The 24,082-nt window shown below is 37.0% G+C and overlaps 1 protein-coding gene across 14 annotated transcripts in view; it reads right to left on the bottom strand.

Annotated features, from left to right (window-relative positions):
- The window catches only part of LOC104612733 (DNA topoisomerase 4 subunit B (DUF810)), a 100,201-nt gene that overhangs the window by 24,403 nt on the left and 51,716 nt on the right, over window positions 1-24,082 (bottom strand). For 13 of the 14 annotated variants that reach the window (XR_016077284.1, XM_019200335.2, XM_088889496.1 and 10 more), the window contains 5 exons: window positions 16,711-16,782; window positions 15,415-15,532; window positions 10,974-11,146; window positions 4,288-4,372; window positions 1,818-1,952 (listed from right to left, as the gene is read on the bottom strand). Coding sequence is in view for 13 of the 14 variants with exons in the window: in XM_019200335.2 (XP_019055880.1) it covers window positions 1,818-1,952; window positions 4,288-4,372; window positions 10,974-11,146; window positions 15,415-15,532; window positions 16,711-16,782 (583 nt within the window). In the remaining variant the exon portion in view is untranslated. The remainder of the gene's footprint in view (window positions 1-1,817; window positions 1,953-4,287; window positions 4,373-10,973; window positions 11,147-15,414; window positions 15,533-16,710; window positions 16,783-24,082) is intronic. The other variant, XM_088889494.1, reaches the window with a different exon arrangement.

Genomic DNA, 24,082 nt, shown 5'->3' with positions numbered 1-24,082 from the left:
CTAATTCGAGGATTCAAGGAAGCAATTTCTTACCAGATTACCAGCATTCTCTAACAATCTCCTAGACCTGGTTCTCATAAGGTCTAAACTATTTCCCTTTCCTTTTTTTCTTTTTTTTTCAGGGGGGGGGGAAGAAAAGGAAAAGACCTAAGCCATCTCCTTTGATTTTAAACATACTTTCACGGGTTAGCACCATTGAAATTGGAGTTTTTATCCATACAAATATATATTTTATTTTTGGATTCTTCCAACATCAAGAACTTCAAGCATCTTGGATAGATCCTAAGTTCCTAACAATAGCAAGCCACATTGTAGTAAAGGCATACGAAAAGTACATTAGTTGTTGGTAAATTGATCATCATTCAAGATTCAGTGCAGTGTCTACTCAGCTTCTATCTTGATCTATATCTATGAATCTATTTGCACACAAGAAGTCATTGCACAAAAAACATCATAGGTTTAAATTGAACACTGTTAATACTTACATCTTGAGGCTTGAGGGAAATGCTTTGATGATCAATTTGAGGCTCAGATCTGAATGTGTAGCCACATTACACCTTAAGATGTCTTGTTCCAAGAACATGTGTGAAATACATTAACGAAAGTAGGCTTCTCATCATAAAAATAACTTATCTGTATATAGATATGTTATTTATGTTTACATTGGGTAATGTATCTATAATTTAACATATCTAAAACTACTTTCAAGTATAAACTATAAACTTAGTTTCAATGCTGTTTTATCAAAGGGCTTGTAATAAGTGATGGGTTTCTTTAAAGTTTCTTTAAAGTTTCTTTAAAGTTTCTTTAAAGCTCCAAATATTCTTATGGTCCTTGTTTATGTGATCATTAATTCATTTTGTCGGCAAGATATGATTTGCGGCAAATTAAGAAAGATATGATTTGCGGCAAATTAAGAAAGATATGATTTGCTGCAAATTTAGAAAGATTTGATTTGATTGATTACAGATTTGAATAAATTTACGAAAGATTAGATTTGAATAAAATTAGGAAAGTCATATCCTAGGATTAAGGGAAAGATTTAATCAATCCCTAATTGAGAGAGATTCTAGGAGTTTGTCTCTCCTATCTTTTCTTATTTAAGTTGTATGCTCAACATGTTTTATCAACACATTATCAATACAGAAGTTTTTCTTCTTCTCTCCCTCTTTATTTCTTCTTCTCTTCCTCTTTATTTTACCACACATTTATATAGCAATCCTATTCCTACATAAAAAATATAACCCTTGTGCATATTTCTATGCCTTTTCTTATTTTAGTTTCATTCTTTATAGAAAAATATTAAGTCATGAAGCTTAAGCTTTGAGCTCTCAAGCATCATGTAAAGGTCCTGATACTTTGTTTCATGCCTCCAGGTTTTTAATCAGTGGACTTTACACTGTTAGTGTTAAACCAAGTGATGAATATGTTAATCTATCTAGCAGCATACCTTGATATGCATGCAAACATCCAGAAATGCATACCATTCTTTATAGGGAAAAATCCATAAAAAGAAATTTCATTAAGATGGGCAATTCTGCTACAAGGCCACAAAAGCAACAAATACTTAAAGAAGAAATGCGAAAAAAATCACCCATTTTTCTATGATACATGAGTTTTGAGATGCTTACTTCCAGAAAAAGCCCCTGATTTTTTTTTTCTAAATATTGATATCTCTTACAGCCCATACCACTAACATCCCTCCCCATTCAATCAGGCAGAAACTCCTAGTTTGGTTTTCATTTTTATTTTTTGAATCAGCTATAATCCTGACTAAAAATTTGTAAAGTCAAGCAGAGAGTAGAGTTCTAGCTCACCAATGAAGTCACAGATCTTGTCAATTGCACCAACTGTAGTTTTCTTGATGCTATTAAAGGCAGTAAAGATCTCATCAACTGACTTGAAGCATCTTGTTATGCCTTCCTTCAGGGGCCCGGGAAGCTGTTCTTTCTCTGTAGAAGACAAGTACTTTATCTGAACAGTAATCTTTCAAATGGTATATCATGACATAATATTGAAACACATGGAAATTATTGCTTAACAGCCCTATCATGAGAACAAAATTGCATAATGAAGACATTACAACTTAAATCCTCAAGAATATTATCATGTTGTTAAGAATCGTTGGGAGTTGGGACTACCAATTAGCATAGAAGAGAAACGCATATCAGGGGTATTAATATAATCTTCATATAAGTTAATTTATGAATAAAAAGAATGAAGGATAGGCATGTAACTTATTTCCACAATTTCTCCAAAAAGTTCTTTCTCTCCTTCAGTACTCTCATCTTCTCTGTCTTCTCTTCTACAAACTAATCTAATTATCTAAGAAGACAACCTTGTAACAGAGCAATTGACAGAGGAACAAAGACAGCAACATGATACCTTTCTGACATCATGGTGTTAGGTGACACCAGTACCATTATGAACACAGAACTATGAATCAGATGAATCTTGCAGTTTGATAGATCTTTATTGGATTCGACAAAGTAATTTTTTTCAATGTTTTTGAAGGTGTGTGTATATATGACCTTTTTGCAATTGTTTTGAAGAGAATACAAAAGGAATCAAGTATGGAGTTTTCTAGTTGTGATATAATCTTGAAGTTGTTGGGGATTGGACCTGTAACAGTTCGACCCTAATCATATTTCCTGATCTAAACAATCTGACTTGGTTGGATTTGGTTTAGTATCAAGGAAGCAGCAGTATATTATCTCCTCCCAGACCCAACATAAGAAATGTTCTTCCTAGACTACACGCAGTCACAATCTATGATCCCAGATACCTGTACATGCCTAGTGTAGCAGTATCAAACACAATAGTTACCAGATATTGCATGGACACTTCTAGATGTACTCTATAGAATTAATACTTTTAAAATATGTAAAATGGTATATTTTAACAAATTATGCTAAAAATTCTATACATATTAGAAATGTAGCTTTGTCAAGACATAAATTGTAAGAAATAACACTTGGCTACAAAAACTTGATATAAAAGCATGATACAAGCATATTTTATGGGATACTGGTACCCATTTCCATGTCTGGGGATTTTAGGAAATGGAGAGCTGTTTCCCTCTTTCCTATATCCATTGTACTTGTATCTGTATCTGAGTCATCATAGATCACATGTGGAGCTTGGATGATGTTGCTAGACTATACGGATTTCTGCTTTTGAAACCAATATCATTCTCTTGCTGTTTTACAATTATATTGATTCCTTTAGGCTAAATCCCAGGAAGCGTTTGAGTCCCCTAGAAGTTCTAATCAAGTGTAATTGGGTGTTAACTTGGGAGTGATAAATTTCTCTTCTATTCTTAGTTTAATCAGTACAGTGGCCAGTGGTATTATTAATTTTGTCTTCTACAAGTGGTATTTTCCATAATCAGACTAGTTCAAGTGGTACCAGTGTATTAATTGGCATGGGTATTCAGCCAGGAATACAAATTACCGCAGTAAACTTTGATGGAAAGAATTACTTGTATTGTTAAGAGTCTTTGGGATCACCTTTGGATGAAATAATGTGCCACACTGGACCAAGCACATTATTGTAATTTTTTTTTTTTTTTTGATAAATGGCGCATTATTGTAATTTACACTTAATTATACAGAAGAATTAAAAAGAGAAGGCAATAAGTATTGTGAAACCAATTACAACTTTTCCCAAATTTTCTCTTTTTTCTTCTTCTCCTTTCCTCTCTTGCTTTTTCACCTATCTCTTGAAGATCAAGGGTAGAATTCTACTTCATATGAGAGAAATTGGAGAAGAATACATTATCTGAGTACAGATTTGTCTTTTGGAATAGAAGTTGTGTTTGGTACCATTGCTGTTTCTATCTGAAATGTTGAATAAAGATTTGTTTTTTTTTTTGGAATTCAGTTAAGTGATCTTTCTGTTATTTGTTTGTAGGTGCAGCCTTCATTTTAGAAACAAAGGTTGTGTTTGGTACCATTGCTGTTTCTATCTGAAATGTTTTGGGCTGATCAATACAAATTGTCGTACAACTGTTATTTTAGGCTGTTTATAGTTGAAATAGGCATGCCTTGATGCATGTGCGGGATGCTGTTTGTAAAAACGTCAAATTGACGTTTCTTGCTCCAGGGGGGTGAAGTCTAATCATTCTTGCTGAAGTGACATATCTCTCACCATCAACCCAAAACATTTCAGGTAGAAACAGAAATGGTACCAAACACAATCAAAATGTCTCTGTGATTTCCACTGGATCCTTTACAATTTGTACATATAGGTAACATGCCCAACAATAGATAACAAGATAGAACTTACTCCATCTTTGGTAGAGACAAGGTTTAACAAGCATCCAGGATTTTCTGATACCATCTTCTAACATGCCAACTTGGTGTTGAGTGTACTGCATAAGAATAAAAAAATAAGAAAAAAAGTAACTACGAAAAATATTGCACATGCACAGTTTTGTTTCACAAAGTAAATCCAGACTTTCATTGTCTATGTTGACTCTAATCAACATTAGATGCCAAAGTATGGACACACCAATAGGCCCCGTATTGGGCAAATCGTATTCGTATCCGTATTGGTGCATCTAGATACGCATGGACACACCAATACTAACTCATTATATTAATTTAACTCATCCTAGGATAAGAGATAATTAAAATAACTGGTGTTTATGCACCTCAAGTAGGATTAAATGAAAAATTAAAGGAAAATTTGAGAAATTTTCAATAAACTAGTTCAAGAAATTACAATTGGGGAAAGGATATTTACCGGAGGAGACTTAAATAATCATGAAGGGAAAGAAACTGTAGAATATGATGGGGTGCATAGAAGACACAGTCATGGAGAAAGAAATGAGGCTGGAGATGCAACTTTTTTATTTTGCATAGCATAGAAGATACAGTCATTGAGAAAGAAATGAGGCTGGAGATTAAACTTTTTATTTTGCATAGCATAGAAGATACAGTCAGGGAGCAAATGGTTCTGCCTTTTAGCTGACTCCATATAGTTAGAATAAGGCATGGATGATGATGATGATGATGGTGATGATGATAGCATTTGATCTTGTAATTTCTTATGTTTCTGTTGAAGATTAATTAGTTTTATGCTGTTTTTCTGAGTAGATGTTTTATGTTAGTTGTTAGACAGGAGGTGGGGACCACAGTAGTTATGTGAGTCCAAATTTTATTATGTTTCTGAGTGTTATATATGCTGTTTTATGTTTTTCCGCCCTATAAGGGCATAGTTGTCTTTGTACTGTTCTATTATTTTAGTATAAATAATAAGTGAAGGGGGCGGCCAGATTATTGCTCTCTTTTCTTTTCAACTTCTCTTCTTTTCTTCTCCTTCTTTCTTCCTTCTCTCTTCAAGAAACTACTTTCTTTCATATTTTTTAATTCAGCAGATTCCTACTGTTTCTTATTTAGTTTATGAACTTATTGTCATTGAGCCATGGACCTATTTTATTTTTTTTAACAGTATTTTGCTACTGCCCCTTTACTAGGTGGACTACTGCAATTTTCTACATATTTCTAGCAAATATATAAGAGAGTTTGGGGGTCACTTATGACTCCCACAATCTGATTTTATCTCCACTCTTGTTCCCTTCTTTCTCTTATTCTTCTATCTTTGCTACTCTCTTCTTTTAACACCAGATTTAAATTACTTCTTTAATTAATTATTTCTAAATTATTGGAGTAGATAGTATCACAGCAAGAAGAATTGATCTGCTGCAAGTTGAAGGAGTTAGAAGAGATAGGGTAGACCAAAAAGGACATGGGTCGAAGTACTTAGAAATGATTTAAGTGCCCATAAGTTAATAATGGATATGGCATTAAACGGAACAGAATGGTGAAATGGGATTCATGTTGCTGACCCCATAAGGCTTGGATGATGATGATGGTATAACAGCAAAATGAAGAAGACTCTGATGATGATGTTGATAATGATCATATCTGAAGTTGATTATGATCATATCTAAACTATGAGGTTCCTTAGGTGTTTGTTCTTCCTTTTTCCATTGATTTTGGCTACTTTTCATTCGGTTCTTATTTACTTCGATCTCCCTATTCTAAATCTTTGTCCTCTTGGGGGTCCTGTTATCAGAGCTGGCTTTTACTATAAACAGTAAATCATGATTTTATTCTGAATAGTAATTATGATAATTACTATAAATAATATGTTCATAAATTACTACAAACAATATGTTTTCCTAAAATAGTAATCATGTGTCATACTTAAATGGCTTGGTTCTTCAGAAGATTTTTAGGGAATCTTTCAGAATTTTTTTGATGCCCAAGAAAATATCCAAGAGATTTTGCACGAAATCAAGGGAAAATCAGAGATTTTCTTCAAGTTTGATTGTTGCCACTAGCATGGTTTAAAATGTCCCTAATTTCCCTAATATTCCCATGACATATTTCCATTTCCATGGGTAGCCTAATATTCCCATGACATATTTTGATTTTCATGCCCCTTCCAAGGTTTCCTTCCTGGTTTGGACTGCAATGCTGGGTAAATGTCTAACCACTGGTCAGCTGCTTAGAAGGGGGATGCTACTTTCAAACATCCTATGCCCCTTGTGCAATGGAACTCCTGAATCCTCCAACCATATTTTCCTCCATTGCAGTTTTTCTTCCCAACTGTGGGAAATGGCTTTCTCCTACTTTGGAGTTCAGTCTTGCTTACTTGAATCAGCTCTTCAACTTCTGCAAGGATGGTCCCTCAAGGGTCTGAACACTAGGGGAAAACTGCTTTGGAGGATCTTTCCATCTGTCATCCTATGGGCCATCTGGAAGGAAAGGAATAGCCGAATCTTTGACAACAACTTTTCTGATGTGATTTCAGTAAAAAACAAGGTTGTAGGCTTTTTGTGTTATTGGTAAGTGTACAAAGGGCGTTCAGGGGTGTCCAGCTTTTCTCTTTTGCAAGCTGGACCTTTCTTTTGTTGACGCTTTTTGTATATTCCCACTGTACAGGCTCTCATTGTACATGGGCTTATGTTTATGTTTTTGCAGATATTTTAATGCAATTCAATACTTTACCTGTTTCAAAAAAAAAAAAAAAAAAAAAAAAATCCATGGGTAGCAACACAAAATTTGACAGGAATCAGCATTTCCCCAATGAACACTATCAGCACCATGTGGAGTACAAGAGACAGTTTCACAATATATTTCCATTTCCAGTTCCATGGGTAGCGACATTAAATTTTACTGGAATCGACATATTCCCCAGTGAACACTACCAGTACTATGTGGAGCCCAAGAGATGGTATTATAACATAAGTTGGTGACAATATTGTAGATAATGTGAAGTAACAATTTTATTGTCCACCTACATGATTACCACTTTGAGCTAGCTCAATATTCATTTCAAACATGAAGTTAAATATTAATTTTTTGTCTGTGATATAGATTATTTCGTTGATCTATTACAACCATTTACATTTTCTATGAGTTTAAATTTTCCTTTAACTCATTCTATCATGAAACTCTGAATCTTAAGGTTTACAAGGCAACTTTAGAACATATTCTTTTGTCTATAACCTTAGTTTCTTAGCTTTGTTTAATGATCTTGGAACAAGATAACAATTTAAAAAGGTGTGCCTATGCTTCTTTTATCATTCCATAAAATATCATTCTATACTTTGCATATTTTACAAAGTTTCCACCATGTCTATAATTTTTACAATATTTCCATACGATATTTCCAACATGTTTCTTATATTTGGATGACCAACATTTCCACTAACATCAACATTTTAAACCTTGGTCACTAGAGGTTGTTCTCTAGATGGGAATTGTCAAAGGTAGGAAGTGATAAAGAGACTTTTTTTTTGAGGAAGGGAGCAAGCACCCACCTATTCTTGGTCTATTGGTTCATAATTGGTGGAGATATTATTCATTTTTGAATTGATTTAGTTTTGGAGCAGCTCCAATAGGTGATAAAAATGAGAGAAAAAGTACACTAAGATGGTTTAGTTATGTCCATAGAAGACCACCAACATCACTTGTAAGAAGAAGTGATCTGTTGGAAGTTGAAAGGGCTAGAAGGGCTAGGGTAGACCAAAAAGGACATGGGTTGTAGTAAGAAGTGATTTAAGTCCCCATAATTTAAAAATGGATATGGTATTAAACAGAACAGAATGACAAAACAGGATTCATGTAGCTGATCCCATATAGTTGGGATAAGACTTGGACGATGATGATGACTTGCCTAGTTTTAGATGATTTTTTGGAGAACTAATTGAAGGTTGATTGGTCTCAAAAGAAAAGTCTTGAAACTATGCTCCAAATAATCAAGAACCAGAGAAAGTTTTCTGTTCAGCATATTGCGTGGAATCTACTGTTGCAATTGGCATATAGGTATTTCTAGTCTATTTAGATCACTTTAGAGTGGATGATTTGGATTCTTAGAGTTTCTAGGGAATCTGGTGTATTTAGAAGGCCAATCTAGTTTTGCACACTATTGGGAGGAGCTCAAATGTCCAATTAAAGGTTGAAGGAACAATAGATTTGACAATTATAAGACAGGGAGAGTGGTTCTTTGGTTATAAATTGATTTATTTCAGTTGAAGACAATTGATAATGCATGTTTCTATTTTGTAACTTGTTCAACTGTTTCTAGCACCACAATCCTTTGTGTGTTGCGCGTATTTGATTAAATTTGTGAGAGAATACAATTTTTAGAGGGAGAGCAAGAGTCTAAGTCTTTGTTATAGGTCTTTTTTTGTTATCAATTATTATATTATTTCTCTTCAGGCAAGCTAGCTAGTGCTAGTTTGAGGGGGAGACTAGAATGAAAGTAATAAAAGTGGAATTAATGGTTGTTTTTTTCTTTCTTATGTTTCATATTTAGTTTATGGGCCATCGGCCTATTTTAGTTTTTTACAGGCCTTTTGTTACTGCCACTGTACTGAGATGTTTGGTCATGTGCAATAGGGAACCAATGACTACAACTGTAGGTAACAACTAGGTGCAAGTAAAAGGCTCAAAGCAAGCCAAAGACTTAAAGTAAATGAAAAGCTAAAATGGTAAGGAATGACCTAAGGATACATCAATGCCTTGTGGGGAATTTGGGAAGAAAGAAATGCAAGGATGTTGAGGATATAGAAAAAGACATCAATACCTTCATTGATAGCCTGGATTATGAGGAATTCAAAGGTGTATCCACCATAGTTTTCAAGGCACCATGGCGAAGCTAGGCAATAGGAGAGCACCTTGTCACCTACTCACCTAGGCGGGCACCTAGGTGTCACCTAGGCAATGAGTTTTTTAAGATATATATATATATATATATATATATATATATATATATATAACCTAGGATAGTTCCCTAGGTTTCATTAGTAACATGCAGTAATCTTTACCTAATAATTATCATAATCCTCATGAAATAAGTATAAACCCCATATCAAATGATAGAAAACCAACATATTTATGAGAAAAAAATAAGAAAGGAATGATAACATACAGAACATAAGGGCTGAGCCCTTGTTTTGGTCCTAGGAAGAAGAAGTACTATTGATTGTTCTTGTGTGTCAATTGGATAAAATCTTCAAGCTATTTTTTACTTATTAATTCAGGTTTTAAAGTCTTTAAGTGTTTAATTGATTGATCTGTGTATCAATTGAACCCAAACAAATAAGAAAATAATAAAAAGAAACTAGTATAAGAATAATAATACTAACACTATAAACCCATAATATGAATAATTTAGTCTAATAATATCTATTGTACTACTATTAATAACATAAAAATAAAAATATAAAAATATTATACGGTGTCTTGCATATAAATATGTAGGCATTTGGGCGAGGCAACTCCAAGAATGCCTTATCGCCTAGGTGTTGCCTTGACAACTATGGTATCCACTGATGATATGATAAGGGGCTGGCAAACAATAGCAGAGTTTCAGTTGAGATCTCCCACTAGGCAGGTGGAATGGGAGGTTACTGGAGAAGGGAAATTAAAACTAAACTTTGATGGCTGTAGTCTTGGGAATCCGGGTGCAGCAGGCATTGGTGGATTAGTTAGAGACCATCTTGGCAATATATTGCTCAGATATTCAGGGCCAAACAAATAAGAAAATAATAAAAAGAAACTAGTATAAGAATAATAATACTAACACTATAAACCCATAATATGAATAATTTAGTCTAATAATATCTATTTTACTACTATTAATAACATAAAAATAAAAATATAAAAATATTATTTGGTGTCTTGCATATAAATATGTAGGCATTTGGGCGAGGCAGCTCCAAGAATGCCTTATCACCTAGGTGTTGCCTTGACAACTATGGTATCCACTGATGATATGATAAGGGGCTGGCAAACAATAGCAGAGTTTCAGTTGAGATCTCCCACTAGGCAGGTGGAATGGGAGGTTACTGGAGAAGGGAAATTAAAACTAAACTTTGATGGCTGTAGTCTTGGGAATCCGGGTGCAGCAGGCATTGGTGGATTAGTTAGAGACCATCTTGGCAATATATTGCTCAGATATTCAGGGCCAATCGGATTCAACAACTCCTTGAACACCGAGATGATTGCAAAGTCATACTAAGCTGGACTAGAGGTGAGGAAACTCCTTGGAGATATAGATCTATGATCAGACAAGTACAGAAAAACCATCTGAATAGCTCATTCAGATGGATTCCAATATCTACAAATGCACAGGCAGATGCATTAGCCAAGTCAAGGGAAGGGAAAGCTTAGCATGGGGATCAGAACACATGGGTCTCTAAGTTGAATGCAAAATGGCAGGACAGGATTTGTATACCAACCCTAAATAGTTTGAATTAAGGCTAAGTTGAGTTGATATTAAACTAATATAAATAACTAATAATGAAGAATCAAAGCAATGGCTTTCTTCAAGTTACTAGCATCTAATTCTAATGTAGAGAAGAATGCAATTTCTCTTTTATTTCTTATGTTGGCAAATACCTGCCACCAGAATACTAAACAGAGTATGAGTTTGAATGGTTAAGTGGCACTTACTTGAAGAGTGTTTAATCTAACACATAGTTTAGGTATTGTCAACTCATTCAACTTTTCCAGTACTTCCTCTTCCACAAATTTACTCTGGATCAACTTTTTCTTGATTATGGGTACCATAGTCTCCTTATAACGTGTCAAAGCAGGAACAGCAGGAAACAAGTGGTTCTTGTCAACTGCAGTTTAAGACAACATAATCATTATTTCAGACTACAAGATGAATGAAACAGGAAAACACAGATTCTTATAAGTTGGTAAAGAACATTTTTCCATAAACTTTTCTTTCTTTTGCATAACAATCAAAGATTAAATCAGTGCAGAAACAGATGTAAGAAACAATTCAAAACACAAAGATCAACTACAAGTATGTGAGGAGGAAATCTGTGACTGTTCTGATTAAAAAACAAAAGGAACGTTTTCCCCTTCAATCACACCACTAAGCATGCAACAATGTTACTGAAATAATATCATGTTGTCATGTCTGTCTATATAAAATGTAATTTACTAATCCTATTCAATCCATTCTTTCTGCTTAAACTTGTTTGTGCTAAAAAAAAATCTAACTCAGCTGGAAGAAACCCAATATCAGCAGTCATATCTTCAAGGTTGATGATGATTTCAAAGGTAATCCAAAGTGGGGAATATATTGCTTGATATCAGAAGAATGGCTTCAAGGTGTATTTCTAATTTCTAAGCCCCTGGAAAAAATGGACATTAATTTCTGCCATTCATGATTGTCTAAACCTTAGAAGAGTTAAGGCATATCTCCTCTGCTATTATTAGAAGTGACTTGAGAAGTATAGTAGGTGTCCTTGATCAACTTTCTATGTGCATGATATAGAGATGTTTCATAATCTCACTATTGTCATAAGGCAAACTTTAGTTGATAGTCAGGTACATGTCACAAGCTTTGGAATATTTAGCTCATAATGTCAAAGCACCATTTTTATTAGAAGGTTTTAGTCTTTCACAATATCTTGTTTGGCAAACTTTAGTTGATAGTCTTTCACATCTCCAGTTCACAGACGACACTATCCTTTTCCTAGAGGCTGATGAAGAAATTGTTTCAAATCTGAAAAGGGTCATCACCTACTTTGAATGGATTTCTAGACTGCAAGTCAACTTCTCTAAGAGCAGTATCGTTGGCCTAAATCTAGTTGGCACACATTCCTTGAATACTTTCACAGATCTTGGGATGCAAAGCGGAGAATCTCCCGTTCTCCTATCTAGGGATGCCACTTGGAGGGAATCCGAGAAATCAAAGTTTTTGGGAACCAATACTAGAAAAATGTGAGAAGAAGCTAGCCTCATGGAAAAGGAACTACCTGTCCAAAGGGGGGAGACTCACTCTCATTAGAACCTCTCTGGCAAACCTACCAACCTACTACCTTTCTATTTTCTGCTTGCCAAACAAGATAGCTATTCAGTTAGAAAAGCTTCAGAGAAATTTCATTTGGGAAGGTGGGGAAAGGGGCTCTCACCTTGTGAGGTGGTCTCAGGTCTGCAAACCAAAGGTGGGTGGTGGGTTGGGAATAGGCCACTTGAAAGAAAGAAACACAGCTCTTCTCAGTAAAAGGTTGTGGCGATTCCCCTTAGAACCAAGTGTGCTATGGACTGCCGTAATCACTAGCAAATACGGGAAACACACCAACAGTTGGGATAGCAAGCTTCACTTGAATCGAGTATAAGCTTCACTTGGAAAGGTATAACCTCAACTTACACTTTTTTCATCTCTTTTATCAGATATAAGGTGGGCAAGGGTGATAGAATTAAGTTCTGGACTGATCTTTGGTGGGGTAACTCAACCTTGGCCAACTCCTTCCCTCGCCTTTTCAGCCTTACCTCAAACCAAGAAGCTTCCATATCCCAGGTATTACCCCCTTCCCCCCCCCCCCCCCCCCCCCTCCATTTCAATTGGAACCTAACTCTTAGGAGACCACTAAGGGACCTGGAACTTAGTGAAATCACTAACTTCTTAAACACCCTGAGAGAGGTATACCTCTCCCAAAATTCCCCTGACCTTCATGTGTGGACCCTTCACCCATCTGGTAAGTTTTCAACCAAATCTTGCTTCAAGGCTTTTGTTAGGGAAGAACAAACCACTGATCAATACGGTACCCCTACAAGAGAATTTGGTGTGCCCATATCCCTTCCAAGGTCTTTTTTTTTTTTTTTTTGTGTGTGTGTGGCAGGCCAGCTTAAAGAAAATCAACACTTATGATCTCCTTCAGAAAAAGAACCATGGAAGGTCTTATCTATCCCCTCATGTCTGTTGTTTCCGTCTTAAAGCCGGGGAATCTGCCAACCACATCCCGCTTCACTGTGAGGAAACTAGAAAATTTTGAAACGTTTTCCTAACATTATTAGAATACAGTTGGGTTTTCCAGAACATGTGGTTGAATGCTTAGGACAATGGGCAGGAAGAGGTTTAAGCAAAGGAGGGAAAACTTTATGGCAATCTGCTGCACATGCTATATTTTGGAGCATTTGGGAAAAGAGAAATAATTGGGTGTTTACCAACAGAACAAAAAACTGTGAGGAGCTTATTTGTCTAATCTGTTACAGATGCTTCCTGTGGACTTCCAACTCAAATTATTTCAGAGGTGTCACATTTGCTGACCTCCAAAGAAATGCCATAAATTTTCTTCACTCGAATCACATACACCTCAACACTTCCCGCAGTTTCAGATTTTCCGAGGAAGGGAAGACAACTTTGTACTTTGATGGGAGTGCTTTCGGAAACCCAGGTGCAGCAGCTATTGGAGGCGTAATTCGAAGAAGAGATGGTACTATCAGTTGGGATTTTAGTAGGCCAATTGAGATAGTTTCCTCAACAAAGGCTGAAATCATGGCAGCATTAAACCGGTATCAGGACTGCAAGAGACCTGGGTTTATTAAATCTTACCATTAAAGGAGAATCAGCCAACACCACTAATTGGCTCACTAACCCTGACAGTGGGCCTTGGGTCTTAGCTCTCTACTTGGCTGAAGCGAGAGACATCCTCTCCTCCTTGAATGCTCACATGGGCTGAGTTCGAGGGAGCTAAACTCTGAAGCTGACAGTTTAGCTAAATCTGGCGCTTAAGGGATTACTATGTAACTCTTTTTTTTTTTTTTTTTTTGATAGGAAACGGTAACTTTCATTAGATAAAACCAGAAGAACAACTGTCACCTTCTAAAGTGAAAGGTGACCCCTGAACAAAAAATAACTTACAACACTGCCCAAAACAAAACCTCCCGATTCACCCCTTGTTTTGCTAGGTTGTCAGCTAAAGCATTTTCTGACCTCCTAGACCAATAAACTTGTGCACCCAGCTCCCTTGTGAGGCTCAATAATTCCCTTATAGGTTGTCTAAGGGACCACGTTCCCAAATTATTTGATTGCAGCCAACCTACTACTAATTTTGAATCTCCCTCCACTTCTAACTGTTGAATGCCCAATTACTTGGCCCATCTGAGCCCCTGGAGGAGAGCCAACACTTCAGCTCTAAGCGAGTCCTCCAAACCTATTGGACCAGAATACATAGTTAGGATTTTTCCTTCTGCATCTCTAAACACACCCCCTATTCCAAAAGGTCCAGGGTTCCCAAGAGAGCTGCCATCAAAGTTCAGTTTGACATTACACTGCAAAGGAGGGGACCAAACTGCTTGTATGGTAGGTGATGAAGTAAAAGACCTTGCTAAAATACTCCAGCCTCTAGTCAACTCATCTAATGGAGACATCTTTGAACAAGTCAAGAGTTTTCAGCCAATGTACTGCCTTGATGGTGATCCCTTCAATAACTTCAGGAGCTGATTTTTCTTTCCCTTGGAAAATCCTATTATTTCTCTCTTCCCACACTGCCCACAAGATAGCTGTCCTCGTTGTTCTCCACATCACCCTTCCTTTCTTCTTTAGTTGTCGGAATAAGCTAGGGTCAAATAATTCCACTACGCTTGTGGGAGGAGTCCACCTACAATCAAAGAGAAAGGAGAACCAATCCCAAATTAGAGCACTAAAAGGACAAGAAAAGGCTACAGACATGAGGGGACAAGCACCAATTATTTGACCCATAGCAGTAGATTTCTAAATACTTAAGAGCTTAAGTAGATTTCTCCACATCACCCTTCATCTCTTCCCACACTGCCCACAGTATAAGTTAGTATGCAGTATGTAGATTTCTTCTTCTTCTTCTTCTTCTAATCTGAGTGTGGCTGGACAGTTTTTGGGATACATCCCATTTATTTAACTAGTGGTTCAGGTCTGATCACACCCTCATTTATATAGATACCCCCCCCCCCCCCCAAAGAAAGAAGAAGTTTGCTAAGAAGCACTGTAGATAACTTATGCTTTTATTTTCTAAAACAAATTAAAGAAGAAATGAATACTATCTTCAAATCCTCAAAGAGAATAAAAATCAATCATACAGATGCTAGAATATATTGATGAGTAGTGCATTTGTACCTAACTGATTGATCATGTTCAGCAAATAGAGTTCCAAACTTTTAAAAATTACATAAACTAGAGACTGCAAATGTATGATGTCCATCGGGATGTTCAAGCTGAAGAATTGATGCACAGTCTACAAGAAAAAGAAAATTTTAATGTAAGTGACAACGAATGAACCAATAGCACAAACAGCTACTCCAGAATACCAGTAAACAACAAAATTCCCCATAGAAGTTGTCCTAAAAGAAGGTGACAATTTATGTTTTAACACCAAAGTGGATTGCAGTATTGCACCATTCAGCCCATGACCACACAACTTAACGGTTTAGTTCACTAATTAACCGATTCAGTATGTAATCTTGACAGAATTGTTCTGGTACAAACTGTTAAGTCTTTTTAAAAATATATAGACCACTTGGTTTGATATACATTGAGGGGAAAAAAAAAGACATCTCCCTTTCATTTTTCTTTCTTTTATTTGCGTACTTTTTTTCTCAATTATTTTATATCCAAGGAGATACTTTATTTCCTCTGAACCATCGAGAGAGAGAGAGAGTATATCAGCATCTGTTGATAACTAATAAAAGGTAGAGAGGCAAAACAGAAAAGAGTTGTCTCCAGCTCCAATGAATCTTTTTTTGTTGTTGTTGTTGTTGTGTGTGTGTGAGTGTTGGGGGGGGGGGGGGGGGGGGGGGATATGGTTTCTTTAATAGCTAATTTTCTTTTGGGGTAAGTAAAATTTTACTAGTAGCAGCAAAATATACCCTGGGTAAGTAATTAGTTGATGGCTAAATTCTACATGTGGAAATAAAATGTGACCCTGTGCAAGTACACGTTCATGCATGTATACTAACTTATACTGCATACTAAGTAGGGAAGTGGCATCATCAGTTAATGGATTGCAGGTAATTGGCCAGATTAAAGCAAGCCATCCTTGTAAATGGCTCAATACTCATCCAGTCTTTAAATAGTGATAATGAGGCAATGCATATTTCTTGTGTTAGTTTGCAAAAAAAGAAAAAAAATTAACCATCCACTAACAAGGAAAAAGAACATTTCACAACTAAATGGAAAAAAACTATAAATGCTTGAGAAAGAAAAAAATGGCAATAAGAAAGAAATGTTTCTCAAAAAGGTCAAGTGATAAAAACAATGTCACCAAATCAAGGAATCAACCACTCACCAATGACCTACCACAACTACTTCTGATAATATGTAAATGCAGACCCTCTAATGAAAAATACATATTTGATACATTAGAGCAACAAAGGACCACATAAAAGTATATACCTATCTCAATAAGAAACATACCTCCTCTATGATTCGAAAGATTTCAATTATTGATGCAGCTTGCCTTTGTTGGAAAGACAAAGGTTGCCAATCCTGTGTAAGCAAACAAGTCCTAGAATATGTATTATAGGATCTAAAAATACAATAATAAGTAATACAATGAACTAGTAAACACTTGTATTATGTAGGAAACACAAATATAAGCAGGTCAAAATAGAACTTCTTGCGATCCCAACCAATTCAATTAGTGTATGCCTCTGTTTTGCAACTGAAACCGTATAGACAATAATCCAGGGCATCATTCAATGGGATTATAATTTCGATAGTAATGAGAATGGTTTAAAAACTGAAGAAAACAGAAATTTCTATTACTCTATACAGAAAACAGACCCTACCTGATCCTTTTTTCTCCCTAATACTTTTATCATCCCCTTTATAGCTTGGTGATTTTCAGTACTATTCCAAAATTCAATTTCAAACTGAGTTCAGCATCCAGATTCTAGAATACCCATTTCTCTTGCCCAACTCTCTACCTTTTCTGTTGAGGATAGGGTTGTGTTCATAACAGAAATGATAAATTCTATGAAGGTAATGATGATTTCTATTATTCATCCATCTCCAAAATTTTTGAGAGTATCCCACTTTCTTAACTCCCCAACCCACAAAGTTTAATCCTTCAGTTCCATCCTTCACCTAATTAATCAAACAAGGTATAGACCAATGAAGAAGAATGATGATGGACCACTGCAATTAGAGTCATTTAGGTGAAAAAGTCATTGGTTGAGTTGGTGAAATCTAGAGTTATGGATGTCATTGAACAGGTCTAATAAGAAGCAAATCAGAGTTATGGATGTCATTGAACAGGTCTAACCAATCCTGATCAGTTGAGCTAATTAGTAGAGAGAGATTTTTGACAATTGCCTAATACATGTTATAGAATATTAGAAGGTTTGTTGTATACTTGCCTAAGGGCAAATTGGTCTTTTATTGCTTAACATTAAAAGGATAGATTAGTTGATTAGGACATTTAAAAGCACTAAAGCCTAACTGACATTTTTCTTCCTTCTTTTATTCTCTCGTCTACTTATTTTTCTTCATCTATTCAGATAATTAACGTCAAGTTGGTATCGGAGTGTACTCAGAAGATAGATCATACCTTCAAGGCCTTGAAGCATCTAGCAGATGTGAACAGTCCCAATGAAGTTCTGATCTCCTCTCTAGGGCAGCAGTTTCTGGAAACCTACACATATCAGGTTGGTTTATTTCCCTCTTCTGCTCAATCGGCTGCTACATTTCTCTTAGAACCCAAGATTTGGTGTCACCCAAGGGTATTCTTATCCCTAACTACTCAGTTGTAGTTCTTTATCAGCTCTAAAGGTATTTCACTCTCCTTTCAGTTCAACAGTCCTGGAACACTGCTGGTTTGGACTGTTAACACTAAGAACTACCAAGTTGGATCTGTCTTGGCAAACTTTTGGGGAATTTTGATTCCTCTATAGGGTGGCATATTTCTGTTGACTGTACAACTGAAGTTGTTTGATTATACATATCAACTGCACCTGGTTTCTCTGTTGTTTCTCTACATTGTTCGGGACTGTTTATTTTTATTTGTAATCGCTGAAAAGATGGACATTATTCCAGTGAAGTTTGATGAAACCAACTACAGTATGTGGAAGTTCCATTTCGATTTCTTTGTTGAAGGAAAGGAACTTGAAGGCTATTTAAATGGGACAGTTTGTAAACTGAAGAAAACTGAAGAGAAGAGAGCTTGAGAGTTCAGCAATGAGGGTCTGAGAATGAGAGTTTCGAACCTACTCTCTCTCAGCACCCTAACATTCTTTTATTAAGATATATTTGAATAATTACAAGGAGGCCCTTAGGTGGGCAAGAATTTACAAAGAACTTAATATAGACAGGATGGGCCCAGAATAAGGCCCATTACAGAAAAGAAACATAAATAACAAGAAAGAATAAACAACCTATGGGCCATTCGGCCCATCTTCTCTACACTCCCCCTCAAGCTGAGCATAGATGTCAATCATGCCAAGCTTGTTGGTATCATGCTGAAGTTTTGCCTTGGGAATGCCTTTGGTGAGAAAATCTGCCAACTGTCCTTCAGATGTGATGAAAGGAAGACACACTTCACCCGAAGAGATCATTTCCCTAATGAAGTGTCGATCAACTTCAATATGCTTGGTTCTATCATGTTGCACTGGGTTGTGAGCAATGTTGATGGCAGCCTGATTATCACAGTACAACATCATTGGCTTGTCATATTCAACTCCAAGTTCTTTCATCAATGATTTTAGCCATAATAATTCAGAAACTCCATGTGCCATGGCCTTGTATTCTACTTCAGCAGAGGACCGAGCAACAACCGATTGTTTCTTGCTTCTCCAAGAAACAACATTACCAGCCACCAAGCTGCAATACCCAGAAGTAGATCTTCTGTCATCAATGTTTCCGGCCCAGTCAGCATCAGTGTAGGCTTCAAGTTTCATATGACCATGCTTGGCAAACAGAATACCTTTTCCTGGGGAGCCCTTCAAATAACATAGGATTCTCTCTGCTGCTGCCAGATGAGTGTCTCGGGGAGCATGCATGAATTGGCCAAGGCAACTGACTGCATATGCAATATCTGGCCAAGTCATGCATAGATACAAAAGTTTCCCAAGAAGTCTCTGAAAGATTCCTTTGTCTTCTAACAATGTCCCTTCTGAGGCTGAGAGTTTATGACTCATATCAATAGGAGTAGCAACTGGTCTAGCACCCATCTTTCCAATCTCGGAGAGCAAGTCAAGAACATACTTCCTTTGGGAGATAAGAATCCCATCCTTGGATCGAGCCACTTCTATACCAAGAAAATATCTCAAGTCCCCCAAATCTTTAATCTCAAACTCTGTATGGAGAAAAGATTTTAGATCATGAATTCCTGAAACATCATTACCAGTCACTACAATATCATCTACATACACAATGAGGTATACTGCCAGAGGTCCACTCCTCTTCACAAAAAGAGTATGATCGGACTATGTCTGCACATAACCAAAGTTAACAAGTGTTGTTCTAAATCAAACCATGCTCTAAGGGACTGTTTTAGTCCATAAAGAGATTTCTTCAGCCTGCATACCTTCCCTTTCATATCAGTTCCATACATCCCTGGAGGAAGAGACATATAAACCTCCTCATGTAATTCACCATTCAGAAATGCATTCTTCACATCCAATTGATAAAGGAGCCAGTCAAAGTGAGCAGCTAAAGATAGAAGAACCCTCACAGATGTCATCTTGGCAACAAGTGCAAAAGTCTCTAAATAATCAATCCCATATGTCTGTGTATAGCCTTTTGCAACCAGCCTGGCCTTGTACCTTTCAATAGTGCCATCAACTTGGTATTTGATAGTAAAGACTCACTTGCAACCGACTGGATCCTTCCCTTCAGGCAAATCCACCACTTCCCATGTGTCATTCTTGTATAGGGCATCGATTTCAGATCTCATAGCATCCCTCCACTCTGGAATCTTAAGAGCTTCTGACACAAACCTGGGAATAGGATGAGAAGCAACAGAAGAGAGATAGGCGAAGTATGGAGGTGAAAGCAAACTGTAAGAAAGGTGCTTGGAAATGCAGTGTGCAGTGCACTTCCGTTTTCCTTTCCTAGCAGCAATGGGAATATCAAGGTCAAGGAAGGATGAATCCAAAGATGCTGAAACAGTACCTATTGTCTCTTCTGTGACTGGAAGTGTATGAGGCCCATGTGTTGTAGGAGAAACAACCTGCACATTTCTGGATCTTTGCCTTTGATACACCTTGGGATTGAGGATAGGACGAGGAGGTAGAGTACTGGGACAAGGGGAAAGGAACGACTGATCCACCCTTGATGCATTTGAAGGAGAAGTAGACACATCAAGAGACTCAACAGGGACAGGAAGAGGAAGAGCAAACACCTGTGACAAATCCTCCCCCTGTGGACAATGTCCTTCTGGAGATGAACCATAAAAGGGGGAAAGCTCATCAAAGGTGACATCCATTGAGACATACCGATTGCCAGACTTTGGATCAAAACAACAAAACCCTTCTGTGTGGGGGAATAACCAAGGAAGATACACTTTTGAGCTTTGGGTTCAAATTTATGCCTTTGGACACTTGGAACATGTACATAACAGGGGCAGCCAAAGACACGAATAGGAACAAGAAAAAAGGTCATTGTCTGGATGAAGAAGATTGAAGGGAGACTTAAACCCCAAAACCCTGGATGGCATACGGTTTATAAGATAGGTAGCAATAAGAACAGCATCACCCCAAAACCTGGTAGGAACATGTGAGGCAAATAAGATACTTCTTGCAACTTCAACAATATGCCTATTTTTCCTCTCAGCAACCCCATTCTGTTCTGGGGTCCTAGCACATGAGCTTTGATGAATAACCCCCGTGTCAGAGAGATAGCAGGATAGGTTTTTCTCAAAGTATTCTTTTGCATTGTCAGATCTGAAGATTTTAATCCGAGTATCAAATTGGGTTAAAACAAATTCATGGAATTGTCTTACAAGTCTTGGAACTTCATCACGGGATTTCATCAGGAATATCCAAGTGAACCGAGAAAAATCATCAATAAACATGATAAAATATTTATAGCCACCCATGGAAGGTAAGTGGTAAGGCCCCCACACATCAGAGTGCACAATATTAAAAGGAAAAGAAGATCTTTTATTACTCAAAGGATAATTGTTTCTACAATGCTTTGACAATTCACAAGACTCACAATGAAGACTAGACAAACTAATTCCCTTAAACAGTTCAGGGAAAAGATGACTCAAGGCAGAAAAAGACAGATGACCAAAACGACGATGACACAACATAATTCGACTAACAGACTCTGAAGAAACAGATCCAAGAGCAGCATTCCCAAGATGATCAGTGCATTGTTCCGGGGTATCAAGCAGGTATATTCCGTTCGCCTCATGGCCACTCCCAATCACCTTCTGAGACTCCAGATCCTGAAAAACACAGTAGGAAGGAAAGAAGGTTACACAACAGTTTAGTGATTTGGTTAAACTGCTTACAGACAACAAATTTGTATTTAGTTTAGGTACATGAAGGGCAGAAAGTAGGAACAAGGAATTCGTAGCCTTGATGGTTCCCTTACTAGAGATAGGGGCAAGTGAACCATCAGCTAAAGTGATTTTATCACGTCCAGGGAGCAAGTCATATGAAACAAATAGGGTAGAAAGATTAGTCATATGGTCAGAAGCACCTGAGTCAATAATCCAAGGGATCTTGAGATTACCTGAAGTGGTAGCATGATTGGCAGAAGCCCTTATACCTGAATGAGCAAATGCTGAAGCAACAGAAGAATTTCCTGAAGGGTTGGAAGAAGAGGTCACATCACTCAGCTGACTGATCATCTTCCCAAACTTTTCATATTCTGCTCTCATGACTGCCAACTGTGCAGAAGCAGGCATTTCTTCACATCACTCAGCTGACTGATCATCTTCCCAAACTTTTCATATTCTGCTATCATGGCTGCCAACTGTGCAGAAGCAGGCATTTCTTCACTATCTGGCCCGATAGCTACATTTGCACTTCCTGATCTTTTACTATCATACTTTTTCTGAAACCGACTGGGAACAAGATTAGGATGTAATTTCCAGCACTTATCTTTGGTGTGCTTTGACTTCTTGCAGTACTCACATATAACTTCTTTCTTTCCTATGCCACTAGAAGTTCCAGCATTCCCTTTGGGTTTAATCCCCATATTGGCAAAGTGATCATTCATATCAGCCCCTTGAACCTGAATAGCCCTTTTGCTCTCTTCACTACTCACCAATGCATAAGCTTGTGACAAAGAGACACACTCCTTGGAAAGAATATTCTGTTTTGTGATATCATATTCTGGGTTTAGTCCAATTAAAAACTCAAATACCCTGTTCCTTTCAACCAATTTTCTGTAGGTCTCTGCATCATTGGTGGTGTCCCAAGGTACAGCTTCTATTAGGTCAATCTCTGATACCATGAAGAAAACTGAAGAGAGGAGAGCTTGAGAGTTCAGCAATGAGGGTCTGAGAATGAGAGTTTCGAGCCTACTCTCTCTCAGCACCCTAACATTCTTTTATTAAGATATATTTGAATAATTACAAGGAGGCCCTTAGGTGGGCAAGAATTTACAAAGAACTTAATATAGACAGGATGAGCCCAAAATAAGGCCCATTACAGAAAAGAAACATAAATAACAAGAAAGAATAAACAACCTATGGGCCATTCTAAGATCAATAGAAGCTTGACAATGGGAAACTAATCTCCTGGATTCTAAGATCCATTGTACCTCATATTGCTGTTCCCATGAGAAGATTGCAAACAGCCTATGAGATGCATTCCTATTTGAAAAAAGAGTATCACCAGTCCAACTTATCAAAACAATATCATATTAAGTCTGAAATATTTGCTTACTACCAAGGTGATAAAAAGATACAGGAATACTATGTGGGCTTCATTGATTTATTGGCAGAATATGATCTAGTTCACATTGACCCATCAGATTTAGAGTGTGTTAAGTATCTACAACAGCATTTTGAGAAGAAGAAGGTGAACCAGTTCCTTATGAGACTGAGACCTGAATATGAGATAATCAGGTCTAATATTTTGAGTAGAGACAAACTTCTGGATTTAGATTCTGTGATAAGAGAGTTGTTGAGGGAAGAGACTAGACTCATCAATGTTGCAAATAGACTTGTTCACGGGTCGGGCATTGCCTCTACATTAACATAATATGCTTAGGCCCGAGCCCAAGCCCGGCCTGACCATCAAGCCTAGGTCTTGAGCCCGAGCCCAGCCAGAAATTTGGAAAAATATTTTTTCCTTATTAGTTCCATTAAAAACTATTTTATTTATATTAAAAGACATTAAAACCTAAAAAAATAATGAAAGCTCATTATTACTTGAAAAAACAGAAGAAAAATAAAGAAAAAATATGTTATATATATATATGCTTTTTATTATATAAAATATATTTTTATTATATAATACATTATCAAACTGGGCTCGAGCTCGGGATAGGCTTTTCTGAGAAAGCCTGAGCCTGACCCGGAAAAAGGTTGGGCCCGATATTTTAGGCCTAAGCCCGGAGGCCGGAAACCTATCCAATCCCAACTTAGATCGGGTTGGGCTGGCCCATCGAGCTACCTGGCCCATGAACAGGTCTAGTTGCAAACATGGAGGGGAAGCAACTTGATTCAGGGGCTGATACAGTTTTTATTGCACAAAGGAGTAAGAAATCTGGTGGAAAGTATTTTTCTAAAGCCCAATGTTATGAATGTAAAGGGTTTGGACACATAGCTTCACACTGCAGGAAGAAGAATGTCTGCACTTATTGTAAATAGCAAGGTCATATCATTCCA

This window comes from Nelumbo nucifera, chromosome 6 (genome assembly GCF_055504915.1).
Source record: "Nelumbo nucifera cultivar China Antique chromosome 6, China Antique-T2T, whole genome shotgun sequence".
NCBI lineage: Eukaryota > Viridiplantae > Streptophyta > Magnoliopsida > Proteales > Nelumbonaceae > Nelumbo > Nelumbo nucifera.
This window is presented reverse-complemented; position numbering and strand designations above follow the sequence as displayed.